Below are 15,161 nucleotides of genomic sequence, written 5' to 3' on the forward strand. Positions count from 1 at the left end.
TTTGTGCCTTGTAGGTGGAGAAGCGTTGGGGAGTCAGGTGAGCCACTTGCCGCAGAATACCCAGCCTCCAACCTGCGCTAGTAGCCATGGCATTTATAGGACTGTTCCGTCGAGTTTCTGGTGAATGGTGACTCCTAGTATGTCGATGGTGGGGGACTCTGTGATAGTAATGCCATCGAATACCAAGGGGAGGTGGTTAGGCTCTGTTGTTGGAGATGGTCATAGTCTCAAACTTGTCTGGTGCAAATGTTACTTGAAATTGATCAGCCAAACCTGTATGTTGTCCAGGTCTTGCTGCACGTGGGCATGGACTACTTAATTTTCTGAGGGACTGTGAATGGAGTTGAACACTGCAATCGTCAGCGAGCAGCCCCACTTCTGACGTTATGATTTTTTAAAAATTCATTCATGGAATGTGGGTGTCGCTGGCAAGGCCAGTGTTGATTGCCCATCCCTAATTGCCCTTGAGAAGGTGGTGGTGGTGAGCTACACGAGAAGGTCATTGATGCAGCAGCTGATGATAGTTGGGCCTAGTATGCTGCCCCTTTAAAGACACTGCTTAAAACTTACCTCTTTGACCAAGTTTTTGGTCATCTGTCCCAACGTTTCCTTCTTTAGCTTGTACAATTTTTGTCTGATTATGCTCCTGTGAAGTGCCTTGGGATGTTTTACTAAGTTAAAGGCATCATATATCTATGCAGGTGGTTGTTGTTACTCTGACCACATCTTTGGGACCTTAATTACCAATGTCATTGGTATTGAGGTACTGCAAAAGACTTTACTAACAGACACTGATACTGAGAAAGTATTTCCCCTTCATAATGAAGGCAAGTGGATGAACATAGCACGCCAAAAAACAAACAATTTTCCTGAATGGTAAACTTATTGATTGGTGTCAAAGCCTTGGCATCAACACCAGAGACTCACAGGAAGGTATAGAATGAAAGCATCAGGGTAGTGCTAAAGCAGAAGACAGAGCATAACTTTTTGTCACCATAACATCTTTGTACAAAACACCCCAAACTTGAACTTTAGAACAGTTAATAGTATATCAGCTTGACTATTTCCATCTTTGCTATTGATGTTGGTACACTGCTAAAAACCACGTACTTTAGGTGAAAGCACATAATTCTAAACACAATAAGTCTTGCAATCCTATCAAATTCATTTTTATACCTAAATGAAACGATACCTTCCATATAACTGCAAGTTCAGTTCATAATTAGAATAATCTGGAGTTTTCTGGAGCAATGGCTGTGAGGACTGGTCTGATAGAATTGTAAGTGCTATAGATGAATCCACGTGTTCTGCAAGTGACTCGGGTTCCAATGCATTGTTTGAATTTACTGCAGTGGTAACATATTGCTCCACATTTGCCATCTCAGGTTGTTGTAGTGATGGTAATGAACATATTGCAGAAGAATTCTATATCAGTATTAAAAAAGAGAAAAATTGTTGAGAATGGTTATAGCTGCAATCCAAAGAAAAATTATTTCACTACTTTGTAATATGAATATGAAAGTAGTTTGTACTTTTTGCACTAAATTAATGTAAAATTAGGTTTGTTATATTTAAGTAAAAACTGTGTTACTGGCTGAAGATCATTTTGTACCTGCTCTGGTTTCTTTCTGAGTGACACTGTGTTGACAGTCTGCAAAGCAGTTTTTACTTTTCTTTCCAATCGTTTTATTCTAGTCTGTGTGCAAAAATAAATGGGAATAAATCAGATTTTATATTAGTAGCTTGTATTTCTTAATACTGGTTTTAAAACAGTGACAATAGCATGAAACCTATATACAATAGGAGGTCAAAGTTCCAGCAGAAGGGAAGGTGGAAATATTTCTTAAAGGAACTGGGTGTATATCCAACAAAAAAAACCTGAAGTTTCTACAGGGAGGCAGAGAATAAAAAGACTGAATTTTGTACCTAGAATTTCCAGGTTTAGAAAATTATCCCCGTGTCAAAAATTTCAATATAGGTCTGCCACATTTTTCACAGACCACTATTTTAGTACTACATTCAAAAGCAGTGTAGTACTGTGGCTTTCAGTCCACTTGCAACTGGATAGTATTGGCCCACTGGACAACTGATCCAAAAAAAGACAGACATTTATCCCTTCTGTCTAAGCTGGACGTGAATACAAATAACTGCGCACTTACGTGGGGAAAAAACAAACAATATCACTGGTATAAATTAATGTATGTCCATCCTCAATGGAATTTTAGATGTCACAATTTTTTTACAACACATTAAGAAAAATATTGTTCAAAATGTCACACACCAAGTTAGGTTTTAAAACCTTACCTGAATACTTTTAGCTAGTTCTTCATGCCTTTGCCTGCAGTCAATATTTTCAATTCTTTTTGCTAATTCTTCAAGTTTGTTGCCCAAAATATCACTACTAAATTCAGTGACCATCTTTCTGTGAAGCATTTTCTGGATCTAACGACAAATTTGAATGAATTCCTGATTTGCCCATATAGGAAATCAAAGCACAGCTCTAAGTTTAACCAAAACATTAAGCAATATTAATTATCTACAGTAGGTATGGTCTTTCTCATTCTTCCAACATCCTTGTACAAATGAACTGGCATCATCCAAATCAGGGAAAATCTCTAAGACACTGTCCATTTTGCATAATACAGGAACAATTTTGCTCATGATGTTCTTATTCTCTCCCTCCTGTGCTTCCAAAATTTTCCAGGGCCTGATTCTGGAAGTAACATTAGCTCTTTTAAAAGAAGGTGGTGAGATAGAGACCAAGTTGATAAAGAGGAATTAAAACATCCAAATGAGCCAGATCAGGAGGACAAAAAGGGCAGGCAGGTGGGACTTCTGTATGTGCAGGTTTAACTGAATCCAAAGAATGAGGAAGTTCCCTGTTTGATAACTGTGGGTACAGCTGGTTTTGTCTGGTGAAACAGTTTGGGACAATTGCATCTAATTTGGAGGTGATTATTTTGGTCAGTATTTCATAGAGAACAAGAATTCTCTCCATCACCACGAATGTAGATAAAAGGTATCTGATGTCAGCTGCTCAGTTATTTCCATATTTGATCATTAATTTCACCTATTCTCCCTGTGTAAGGGATACTAAAAGCTGGCGGTAACTGCCTCCTCTGCTATGCTGTGGATAAATTAGTTTCACACGAATCACTGAAGACAGTTCTGTTGAGTGTGGGAGAAACCCAAGGAGACAATATGCAATAACTGGAGTGGTCATCTACCATCACAATCACAACAGCCCAGTGACATTTTAAACATTGTTCAGAGTAGGTGGATAATTTCAAGCCAAAAGCAAAAATAAGGCAGTTTCAGACCAGGAAAAACAATGGTGATCTCAGTCCTGCTTGTGTGGAATGCCACAACAAGGAAAAGGACTGACGTATCAGACCAAGGGTGCTTTACATAACACAGGAAGGATAACAGCACGAGCGCAGCCTTGGTGTTAAAGTCTTAAACTGTGTCTCTGTTGACAATCTGGGTTCATTACTGCAGTATGTGGAAGATGACCACAGCAGTACTATACTGTGGAGGGAAAAAAAAGCTCAGAGTAACACATTGAATTAATAAAATAGAACTGACTTTAAAAATGTGTACGTTACTGGCGAAGAGCCTTGCTTGTGCATATTGGTATATCGTGGTTAGTGCATCGGCAGTTTCCTAATATGTCCAACCATAAGGTAAAGCTTCTCGTCGGTAGTGCACATTCGTGAAATCGTCCCTGATGTATCACTGTATACATTCATTGACACAGCAATCTATAACCTAAGCTGTGTATCAAATTTATTAATGCTGAATTAACCTAAAACTGAAATTAACCAGGTTTATAGTACCATCCTAGATTAAAATTCATTTCCCTACTGCAATCCAATTTTTAAACTCACATTAACTGAAAGAACATCAATATTTTAATAAAAATGTACTGGAGACATTTCCTGCTAAAATGAAACAGACCACAAAAATTTAATGAAGCAAATTATTAGCTAAAATGATCCTTTGAAACATGCTTTGGAGAAACATGTAATCATAGTAGGTAAAGCACAGGAAGCAGCCATTCGGCCCGTCGTGCCTATGCTGGCTCTTTGAAAGAGCTATCCAATTAGTCCCATTCCTCTGCTCTTTCCCCATAGCCCTGTAAATTTTTTCCCTTCAAGTATTTATCTAATTCCCTTTTGAAAGTTACTATTGAATCTGCTTCCACCACCCTTTCAAGGCAGTGCATTCCAGATCATTACAACTCGCTGCATTAAAAAAAAAGTGTTTCCTCAAGTTGCTTCTGGCTCTTTTGCCGATTACCGTAAATCTGTGTCCTCTGGTTACTGACCCTTCTGCCACTGGAAACAGTTTCTCCTTATTCACTATCAAAACCATTCATGATCTTGAACACCTCTATCAAATCCCCCCTTAACTTTCTCTGTTCTAAGGAGACCTTGACATCCTTCCTAAAGTGTGGTACCAAGAATTGAACACAATACTCAATTTGAGGTCTAATCAGTGGTGATTTATAAAGGTTTAGCATAACTTCCTTGCTTTTGTACTCCATGCTTCTAGTAACAAAGCCCAGGATCCCATACGCTTTTTTTTTAAAAAAAGAGCAGCCATATCAACTTGTCCTGTCACCTTCAATGATTTGTGTAGGTGCACCCCCAGGTCCCACTGTTGCTGCACCCCCTTTAAAATTGCACTATTTAGGTTATATTGCCTCTCCTCATTCTTCCGACCAAAATATATCACTTCACATTTCTCTGCATTAAATTTCATGTGTCATGTGTCTGCCCATTTCACCAGTCTGTCACTATCCTCCACATTGTTTACTACATTTCAGAGTTTCAGGTCATCTGCAAACTTTGAAATTATACCCTCTATATCCAAGTCCAGGTCATTAATATATATCAAAAAGAACAATCGTCCTAACATTGACCCCTAGGGAACACCACTATATAATTCTCTCCAGTCCGAAAAACAACCGTTCACTACTACTCTTTGCTTTCTGTCCCTTAGCCAATTTTTTAACAACGTTGCTACTATCATTTTAATCCCAAGGGGTTTAATTTTGCTAACAAGTCTATTATGTGGTACTTTATCAAATGCCTTTTGAAAGGCCATATACACATCAACCCGCTCCTTTACTTCAAAGAACTCACTCAATTAAGTTAGTCAAACACTATTTTCCTTTAACATATCAGTCTGACTTTCATTTATTCGCCCATATTTTTCAAAGTGCCAATTAATTTTGTCCCGGATTATTGTCTCAGTTTCCCCACCACTGACGTTAGGCTGACTGGCCTGTAATTGCTGGGTTTATCCCGCTCCCCTTTTTTTGAACAAGGGTGTAACATTTGCAATCCTTCGGCACAGTCCCCATATTTGAGGATTGGAAGATGTTGGTTATCTAACCATTTTAGTTTATTCTTTAGTACGTTCATTTCCCTTAAACTCTTAAACCAACACTGTAATATCCCCAATTCCAAAATGGATAAAAACAAAGATCACCTCTTCCAAAGATATCTTTCTTGTAGTTTCTGCACTTTGGTTTTTGGAACTTAAGTTGAGATGGTCAATTTTGTCATCCTCTGAAGTCTTGACTCGTTTATTTTTTTCTTCACTTCTTGAATGGATCCTCTTTCTTAGAACTTGGTCTTAAGGAATTAATATATTTTAAAATTATAAAAAAGTACAATTTTAGTGAATGTAATATTTTCCTCACTAAAAAAGGGGAATCTAATATTGATCAATCCTTTCATTTAATTATTATCTTTATTTTGATTGCTGGCAATACCTTTTACTTCTTTTTAATTTCTGGGTTGAGAACATTCTGTGGTCACTGACCTAGAGCATCTTGGTTGCCAACTTATTATGACATCTTAAACAATGAATTCAATAACTTAAATGTTTGTGTGAAACATGTTGTTACATCATTGTTACCATGGGGAAGGTACTAGAGGGACGGGGACCGGGGGGGGGGGGGGAAGTGGAAGAGGAAGAGGATTTACAAAATAAACTAAAATCCTCATTAATCTAAAATTCTTACTAGGAAAAGCAACCCAAATGACATAATTAATGACCACATGTGCTTTTACCACAAGGAGAAACAGCTCAGGAATATGCATCATAACCAGATAGAGTGCAAGGTAATGAAAGAAATTGAATTTTTTATAACTCAAGTTCCATTCCCCTTCCATTTGCTTTCCTAACTTGAGTAAGTAGATATTGGAAGACTTCTTTAGGGATGTTAGAAATAATTCTTTCACTGCACAAATAGCAAGCTAAAATTATCAAAGATGAAATAAAAAGTCTACAGTAAAGAATTGTGTAAACTGAAATGTTTTCATTGCACTTAAAATATTTAATGGAGTGATTAGCGACAGTGTGGCCACTTCCAGTTTTCAGTAGGTCCGATGATGTCACTCCGTTTTGCGGCTGTTCTTCCTGGATGATATTCTGAAGTGTGTGTGGCAGGGCTTTGTGTGCATTGCTCAGGTGGGGATATTTAGAGACCTGCAGTAATACCTGGAATACAGTGCCATGTTCCAGGGAATCCTGTGTATCAAACCAAGTCCAAAGTCCATCCTGTGTCCTTTGTTTGGTGTATCCTGTTGCAAGACAATGCTACGTCCAAAACAATGCTATGTTCAAGATAATGCTATGAAATTAATGGCATGCCAATTTGTTAGTTTTGTCCATCCTTTATCTATTAAATCCATGACATTCATGCTATGCCACTTGTTATCTTATGAGTCCTGTATCAATACATTCAAAGTGTTTCTGTGCCCTCTCTTCACTGCCAGCAGAACGATCAGGGCCACAGGAGGAAAATCATGGCAGAAATCAATGTGGCTAATTTTGAGGTGGAATTTCAGCCAAGGGCCCTTGCCCTATTTCACTTGCCAGACCACTTCTACAACACCGAGAAATGGGCGGTTTTCATATGGATGTCTGAGCCTTTACTTCAGAGGAGGTTGTGATCAAAGTGAACAATCTGCTGCTCAGACCACACCTTGACTGCCTTGTGCATTGATGGTCGTTAAGGTACTAATATGCTGGGGTCAGTACAAAGAGCAATAAGACAGATCCCCAGTGTAGGACAAAAGGACATACATTGAAATTTAGGACTCATATCAAAAAAATCATTCTTCACACAGAGGGATGAACGCATGATTCAAAGCAGGCCTCGTGGGTAAGATGGGTATAGAGGGATATGGGCCAAGTGCAGGCAATTGGGACTAGCTTAGTGGTATAAACTGGGCGACATGGACATGTTGGGCTGAAGGGCCTGTTTCCATGTTGTGAACTTCTATGATTCTATGATCCATATTCATCCTGTGATCTCCCTTTTTTGAGTGAGGAAGAGAATGAGCAATGGAAGGAGGATATGCAGCATTCATAGATGCACATAAACCAACTAGCAGAGCAGCTCTAGGAGTGAAGAGGTGGAACTGTGTAGTGTATGTTGCCTGTGATTCCCAAGAGCAATCTCCTGTATTGCAAAAAAACCTTCGATATTCTCAACGCAAGCGAGTGTCCCCATACTAATCATGCATTCACAGTTAGGGAAAAATCTAACACACTTCAGCATAACCTCAATCCGTTCCCTTCTCAAAGAAGAGAAATAAGAAACCACGCCACCTTTTCCAGTCAGGTACGTACTTTCTGTGGTCATGTGTGCTAGCATTAACGCAGTATGGCTCCTCTACTGTTGGCACTGCACGTTACCACCTCAAATATTAGCATTTGGGATTGTTAACGCTTTGCGTTATCTGAACTCGGGAGTGTCAGTGCTGTCAATTGTCTGAACTCAAGAGGAAGAGAAAAAGAAAAAGCAGAAGGGAAGTTACAAAAAAAAATGCAGAGGGGCAGTCACACAAAGAGACAAATATGTTTTTACTTCCACTCATGAGCAATGCCACCACAAATCAACTAGCAACAGAAATAAACTAGCAATTTATATTTGAGAAGTCATAATGATAGACCTTGCTCTAACCCAAAGTATTCCAGTATGTTATGACAACACCGGCCATAGAATTATAAAATTCCAATTTACTCACCAGAGCTTTTCATCTCCTTTAGTAAAATTGTGCTGCATTCAATCTCCTCTTGATCGTCAGTCAGAAATCTGGATTCATCTGTCTGGGATTTCTCTTCATTAAGGTATTTCAAAACAGAGAAATTTTGACTTCCATTTTGTACTTTTTCTTCAACCTTGTCATTTACATTTTGAGTAACATGCAATGCTGACAATTGCACATTATACATCATGTTGTCATGGGCCTCATTGGACATCTTTTCTAAAATAGGAACAATGGAATTCTTTATTTTCTTTAGGTTACTGGTTTTATTATTAGGGTCTGAAGAAACAAATTTAAGATCTTCAACACCAATAATGCTGAGGACTGGCGCAACATCCCACTTCTTATCTAAACTGATGGACTTCACACAGTTTTTCTGGTCCAGCTGTTCAGGAACTTTGGTTGAATAGGGTTTAGAAGCTCTGTCAAAGACCTTCTCTTTTAATACATATGAAGAAATATGAATGGCACTACCATTTGTAGCAGTTATATTTTGATCAGCGGTTTTCGAGGGTGAGTTTATAACCTTTCTCACCAAACTAATACTCTGATATTCCTTTTTCTGAGCACATTGTTTTTTAGTTTCAAGGTGACCATTGGACTGAATGTCTTCTTGACCTTCTAAACACGCATTCTCAAGGTGTTTTTCCGTTGTACAGATGTCAGCAGACTTTTTGAACTTGGCCTTAATGACCTCATTTTTGTGATGAAATGTTGCACTCTGGTTTAGTTCAAATTTCGGCAGATCAATATTTGCACGTTTTAAAATAAAGTGTTCATCAGATTTATCACCATCTATGCCTTCTGCATCCATACCCTGCAAATGGTTTTCCTGATGATCACATGCTTTAAAGTGTTGTTCATTTTCACTGTGATGTCTTCTTCTGAGTAATGTTTCCCACTGCTGCCGGTCACTTACTCGAAGGGTTTTCTTTGCTCTGAAAACCTTCCTTGGAGCAATATTTGTAACATCCATATCTGGTTATCTACAATATTCAAAAAAATAAACTGGGTAATAGGATTATAAATACTGTAGATATTAATGAGGGCAACTATTAGGATTCTTCTACAAGTATTAAATTCTAACCTGTGTGCAATTTTTCAGCATGTACCCAAGGTATCTTTGATATAAGAGATATCCAAGTGGATTATGTAACTAAAATTCAAATGGATTTCAAATAAGCCTATAAATAACCAGTGAGAATTCTTATTCCATTTATATAATAATTATCCAAAGTATAAAATGTTCCAAAATTAAGTAGGTCTTAATTGCTCAGTGCAGTGAACCTAATGTATTATGTCAGAGCAGTAATCAGGACCTGTGTTGCACATGGTTGCAAATCTATACAACCAACAGTATTCAACTGTTCCCCCCCCCCCCCCAACCAAGCAATAGCAATAAGATATTGCTTCTGGCAGTAAGTGTGGAATATTCCATTAAAAGTCAGATTAATATTGCCAATTAACCATATAATTTTCTCCCATTTATAAAACAGTGCTATTGGAAACAAAACAGAGGACAGTGTCTTGTCTTTTCCATTGCTGATGTCTTACTCTTTAGATAGGTAACTTCCAAATTGTCACTGCACCTCCTTCCACAGACTATATACAATCTGTCCTATCACCCATTCTACCCCAATTATTCAATCACCTGAGGAAAAGTTCTGGGGAATGTCTCCCAACTAAAGATATTTAAGAAAAACTCCCATTATGCAAATCTTGTATGCTGCTTTCCAGACCTTTTTTGTTAAAATGCAAGAAATGTGGGTGAAGAACTAAGGCCCGTAGTGGAAGGCACCAACTATGATTGAAAAAGAGTTGAAGCAAACATAAAATAAATCAGAAAGTATTGACTGGATGATGCCAAGCCTGGGTTAGATGAAAAGTCTGAAAGTTAACGATATGAAGGAAAAGTGGAAGACCTACAGGCACTGGAAAACCCAAGCTGACAGAAAAAGAATTGGAAGATGAGCTAACTACAACTTAGATAGGGTGATGACACATGGTCCCAGCAGTGCAAAAACCAGTATATCCAAATAGAGTATTTGATGATAAGCATAATCACATACTTAACGAGATGCTTAATCATTTTTTTTGGAAAGAATCAGTTACTATAATATTAACTGTTTTTCTTGGGAGTCTGTTCCACATATGCATTACTTTGAGGGAGGGGGAAGGAAATGTATTGTCTGGCCACATTTGAAGTTCATTAATTTAGTTTGGTGATAGGATTTCATTCAAGATATTTTTCTCAGGTTTAGCATTTCAGACTATTCATGTAGGCAAACACCCCCTGCAAACCAGCCTGTACCTTTACCTGCTCAATGTCTAGGTAATTTGTAGTGAACCCATGGGTTGAACAGGAAACCTCAAGTCGGTGTACTTTGGCTTACTGGTTTAGTCCATGTGCTGTTTCTCGACTTTGGAAGAATAAACATTTCACTAGACTAAAACGGCCAAAAAAAGATTTAGTGAACAGAAAATAGGTAAGGAACAGTAGTAATGACTCACTGTACATTTACAGCAGTTAACTATTACTCCTCAGAAGTCGAAAATAAGAGTCATATTTGCTGCACTAAATTTTAACATGAACTGGTCCTGCTGCAAGGTCCCTGATGGCTTATTCAATTGGGACGAGACAGATGAGGTTATACTTCCAAAATATGGCCACGACAAAAGAAATTTAAATAAGCATCTCAGAACCCACAAGATGCTTGTATTTTGTTTGATAATCGCTCCTGTGACGTCTTACTGTGTTAAAAGGTGCTTAGTAAATGCAAATTGTTGTAGTATTTGAAGAGCGTAGCTCCTCACTTGGATGTATGTCACAGACATAATGGCCATGAAATCTGGCAGCGCAGTGCCCATTTTTCAGATGTTGAACGTCCTCCAATATGGTGGGCAGGAAGCGCATGCTCATTAAGAGCTGGAAGTGGGTTGCCTGCCATATTGAAAAAGGCCAAAAAAATCGTCGTGCAGTGCTCACGTCTGAAACAAGCATTAGGCCCTATGCATATCCAAATAAGGGTCTGACCTGTTTGAGGCCCCTACTGCAAGATTGGTTCGCCCTGAGGCAGCCGGCACCAGCTACACGGAAGATAACTAGGCCTACGAAGAGAATGAAGCCAATCTATATATAAAAAAAATTGTAAGTCTATGTGCATTTCCCAAACTGTTCAATTCTTGCTATTTAACCATAACAAATATAAAATCAAAGTATTATATAAAAACGAGGATAGAATGCATGACTTTAAAATGAGCACTGAATTACATCTGCGGTGCAGGTGCAATTATGCCCTCTCCTCTAACCTTGCTTCACTTAAAGACTAGACGTGGTCTTGACTGTCCCTGTGCAACATCACAGAATATCAATTATTAACATAATAATCATTGGCAAAGAGAGAGTATGAAAATAGATTCGTGGCTAACATAAAAGGGAATCCAAAAGTCTTTTATAAACATAAATAGTAAAAGGGTAGTCAAAAGGAAGCGTGGGTCCAATTTAGGGACAAAAAAGGAACTCTTCTTGTGGAGGCAGAGGGTATGGCTGAGGTACTAAATGAGTATTTTGCATCAGTCTTCACTAGAGAAGAGGATGCTGCCATTGTATCAGTAAAGGAGGAGGTAGTAGCGGTATTGGATAGGATAAAAAATAAAGGAGGTACTTAAAAGGTTGGCAGTACTCAAAGTAGAAAAATCACCCTGTCCAGATGGGATGCATCCTAGGTTACTGAGGGAAGTAAGGGTGGAAATTGCAGAGGCTCTGGCTACAATATGGGGATGGTGCCAGAGGACTGCAAATATTCAAAAAAGAGGGATAAACCCAGCAATTTCAGGCCAGTCAGCCTAATGTCGGTGGAGAGGAAACTTTTAGAGACAATAATCCGGGACAAAATAAATTAGCACTTGGAAAAGTATGGGCTAATAAATGAAAGCCAGCACAGATTTGTTAAAGGAAAATTGTGTTTGACTAACGTGATTGAGTTATTTGATGAAGTAAGGCAATGGGGTTAGAGCGGAGGAATGGGACTAACTGAATTGCTCTTACAAAGAGTGGATGCGGGCTCGATGGGCCGAATGGCCTCCTTCTGTGCTGCAACGATTCTATGATTCTAATGGAGAGGGTAGTGCAGTTGATGTGTTTATTGACTTTCAAAAAAGGCTAAAAGTATCACATAATAGATTTGTTAGCAAAATTAAAGCCCATGGGATTAAAGGGTCAGTGGCAGCATGAATGCAAAATTGGCTAGGGGTCAGAAAGCAGAGAGTAGTGGTGAACAGTTGTTTCTCAGACTGGAGGGAAGTATACAGTAATGTTGTCCAGGGGTCAGTATTAGGGCCACTGTTCTTTTTGATGTACATTAATGACCTGGACTTGGGTATAATTTCAAAGTTTGCAGATGACACAAAACTCAAATGTAATAAACGTGGAGATATAGACAGATTGGTGAGATGGGCAGACCATGGCAGATGAAATTTAACACCTATAAGTGTGAAGTGTTGCATTTTGGCAGGAAGAATGAGGAGAGGCAACATAAACTAAATGGGGATGCAGGAACAGAGAGACCTGGGGCTGCACATACACAAATCTTTGAAGGTGGCAGGACAAATGGAGAAGGCTGTTAAAAAAAAACATATGGGATCCTGGGCTTTATTAATAGAGGCATATAGAGTACAAAAGCAAGGAAGTTAGGCTAAAGCTTTATAAAATGCTGGTTAGGCCTCAGCTGGGGTATTGTGTCCAATTCTGGGCACCACACTTTAGGAAAGATGTCAAGGCCTCAGAGGATGTGGAAGAGATTTACTAGAATGGTTCCAGGGATGAGGGACTTCAGTTATGTGGAGAGACTGGAGAAGCTGGGGTTCTTCTTCGAACAGAGAAGGTTAAGGGGAGATTTAATAGCGGTGTTCAAAATCATGAATGGTTTTGATAGAGTAAATAAGGAGAAACTGTTTTCAGTGGCAGAAGGGTCGGTAAACAGAGGACATAGATTTAAGGTGATCGGCAGAAGAGCCAGAGCTGACTTGAGGAAACTTTAAAAAAAAACGCAGTGATTCATAATGATCCGGAACGCACTGCCTGAAAAGGGTGATGGAAGCAGGTTCAATAGTAACTTTCAAAAAGGGAGTTGGATAAATACTTGAAGGGAAACATTTACAGGGCTATGGGACTAATTGGATAGCTCTTTCAAAGAGCCAGCACAGGCACGAAGGGCCGAATGGCCTCCTCCTGTGCTGTACCTACTATGATACTTTGAAAAGTGGTTTATTTATCACACTTGTTTCTCCAGTTCTACGTTCAGAGTCCAAGTTAAACACTTGTACCTATCTATGCCTCTCAGCATTTGGAAGACCTAGATTAAGTTAGTCTCAATCTTTCCCCACCCACCAGTGAAAATCAGTCCAGTGCTAAGAGTCTGTGCATAACTTGGGTAATCCTTACTGCTCTTCTTTTAATCCTCTCCACTATATCAATGTCCTTTTTAAGGCAGTGTGTCCAAAATTGCAAACAATTTTCCAAGTAGAACATCAATTATCTGTACAATATTTAGAAAGCTTGGTTCTATTTAAAATCATTAAGGTCTTCGTTAAGACCCATGCAGCATGCTCCTCTGGCTTTTCCAACCAACTGCAGTTGGATCCTTCCAGTTGAAGTCACCAACCATTAAAGTAAGCCAGAACTCATTCCACCTCCTCCATTCTATATACGTGTTTTTATAAAGTTTCCATTTCTTGCTCTCGTCTTTACTTCTCATTTACTCCCTCCCACTTTCTTCTCCAATACAAAGCTGTTAGCATCATTTTGAGGCTGTTACCCAGTCTTATTAGCACCATGGAAATTGCTCATTATCTACAATACTATAGTTCCACTGTGAATTATCTTGTAGCAGAGACCATGCAATATAGCCCATGAAATATGTACTCTGGCCTGAATATGTTCAAAAGTTGACAGTAAGAAACCATGAAAATTCTACCACAATCAGGAGCTAATGTCTAATACAGAACAGGCGTGTGAGGAAAATCCCCTTAGTGTTGAATTTAGTAAGACAGGGTACACTGTAGAAAATTTCTATGCGTTACAGTAACAGTCAATTGGAAAGCATTACAAGTACAAGGAACTATTTAACTCATACAGTAATATGCTAGAATTTAATTATTTTTTCAAATTTTTAATGCGCTATTCTTCTATACTTCAGTATTTTTTTCAATTTTACGTACTGATAGATTCCTTTCTGGCAGGTCAAAAAAAAATACTACTTTACCTTTGTTTTGAAAGCATATAAATGTTCATTAGCAAAAATGTTCAAAATCCTTCCAGATTTGGCTCCTGGTAGCCTATTTTAAGAGGGAAGAAAATTAAAATTAATCACATGGTTTATCATGTATACAGTTGAAATTTCATAAGTCGCAGACTGGCGAGCAGGAAGCGCACGTACACTTCAGACCGGAACTGCACTACCAGTCATATTGGGCGAGGACAAGCAAGAGGCGTCATTTACCCACGCCTGAAGCAAGCGTTAGGGCCTTTGCAAATACAAAAATGGGGCCAAGCCTGCTTCAAGTCCATTCCGCAACACTGATTTGCCCCGAGGCAGCCAGCACCTCAGGGAAAACCAAACTTAAGCATAGTCTAAATAAAAAAGTACTCACCAAAATCAGCATCCCGATGACCGCCGTTCCAGAGATCCAGGCCCCCAATCTCTCCCACCTCGGTTCTGAGATCCAGGCCAGCTGACCAACAATCCCTGACTCACCCACTCCCCAATCTCCTCCGAGGCCCCGATCCACCCTCCCTCACCCCCCCGATCGCAACAGTACTATAACTGAAAGAATGGAGGTTCCACTTACGCTTCCAGCATGTGTGGTGTCATCTGGTATTAAGCCAGCACACTGCAGTTTACCTTGGACAGTATGGCTGCCTACAGGGATGCTGCAGCCGGGCCTTCACAAAAGGAAGTCAGTGTCACCAGCCTTTGCAGCAAGCTCAAACAGCTGCCATGCAGAGTCTGGGCTCAAACTTGTGCTTGAAGACAAATGTCCGCCTTGCAGAGGCAGATGGCCACCATGGACAGATTGGAGCAAATGGATAGG

General features: G+C 39.2%; 1 protein-coding gene across 1 annotated transcript in view; it reads right to left on the bottom strand.

Moving 5' to 3' along the window:
• Positions 1-14,400, bottom strand: part of atf7ip2 (activating transcription factor 7 interacting protein 2) — a 39,034-nt gene extending 24,634 nt beyond the window's left edge. The window contains exons 1-6 of the mRNA XM_068003753.1: positions 14,333-14,400; positions 8,049-9,055; positions 5,497-5,642; positions 2,305-2,442; positions 1,613-1,696; positions 1,193-1,425 (exon numbers count right to left, since the gene is read on the bottom strand). Coding sequence (XP_067859854.1) covers positions 1,193-1,425; positions 1,613-1,696; positions 2,305-2,442; positions 5,497-5,642; positions 8,049-9,045 — 1,598 coding nt within the window. The 5' untranslated portion in view covers positions 9,046-9,055; positions 14,333-14,400. The remainder of the gene's footprint in view (positions 1-1,192; positions 1,426-1,612; positions 1,697-2,304; positions 2,443-5,496; positions 5,643-8,048; positions 9,056-14,332) is intronic.
• Between the last annotated feature and the right edge of the window lie 761 nt (positions 14,401-15,161).

This window comes from Heptranchias perlo, chromosome 22, assembly GCF_035084215.1.
Source record: "Heptranchias perlo isolate sHepPer1 chromosome 22, sHepPer1.hap1, whole genome shotgun sequence".
Lineage (NCBI taxonomy): Eukaryota > Metazoa > Chordata > Chondrichthyes > Hexanchiformes > Hexanchidae > Heptranchias > Heptranchias perlo.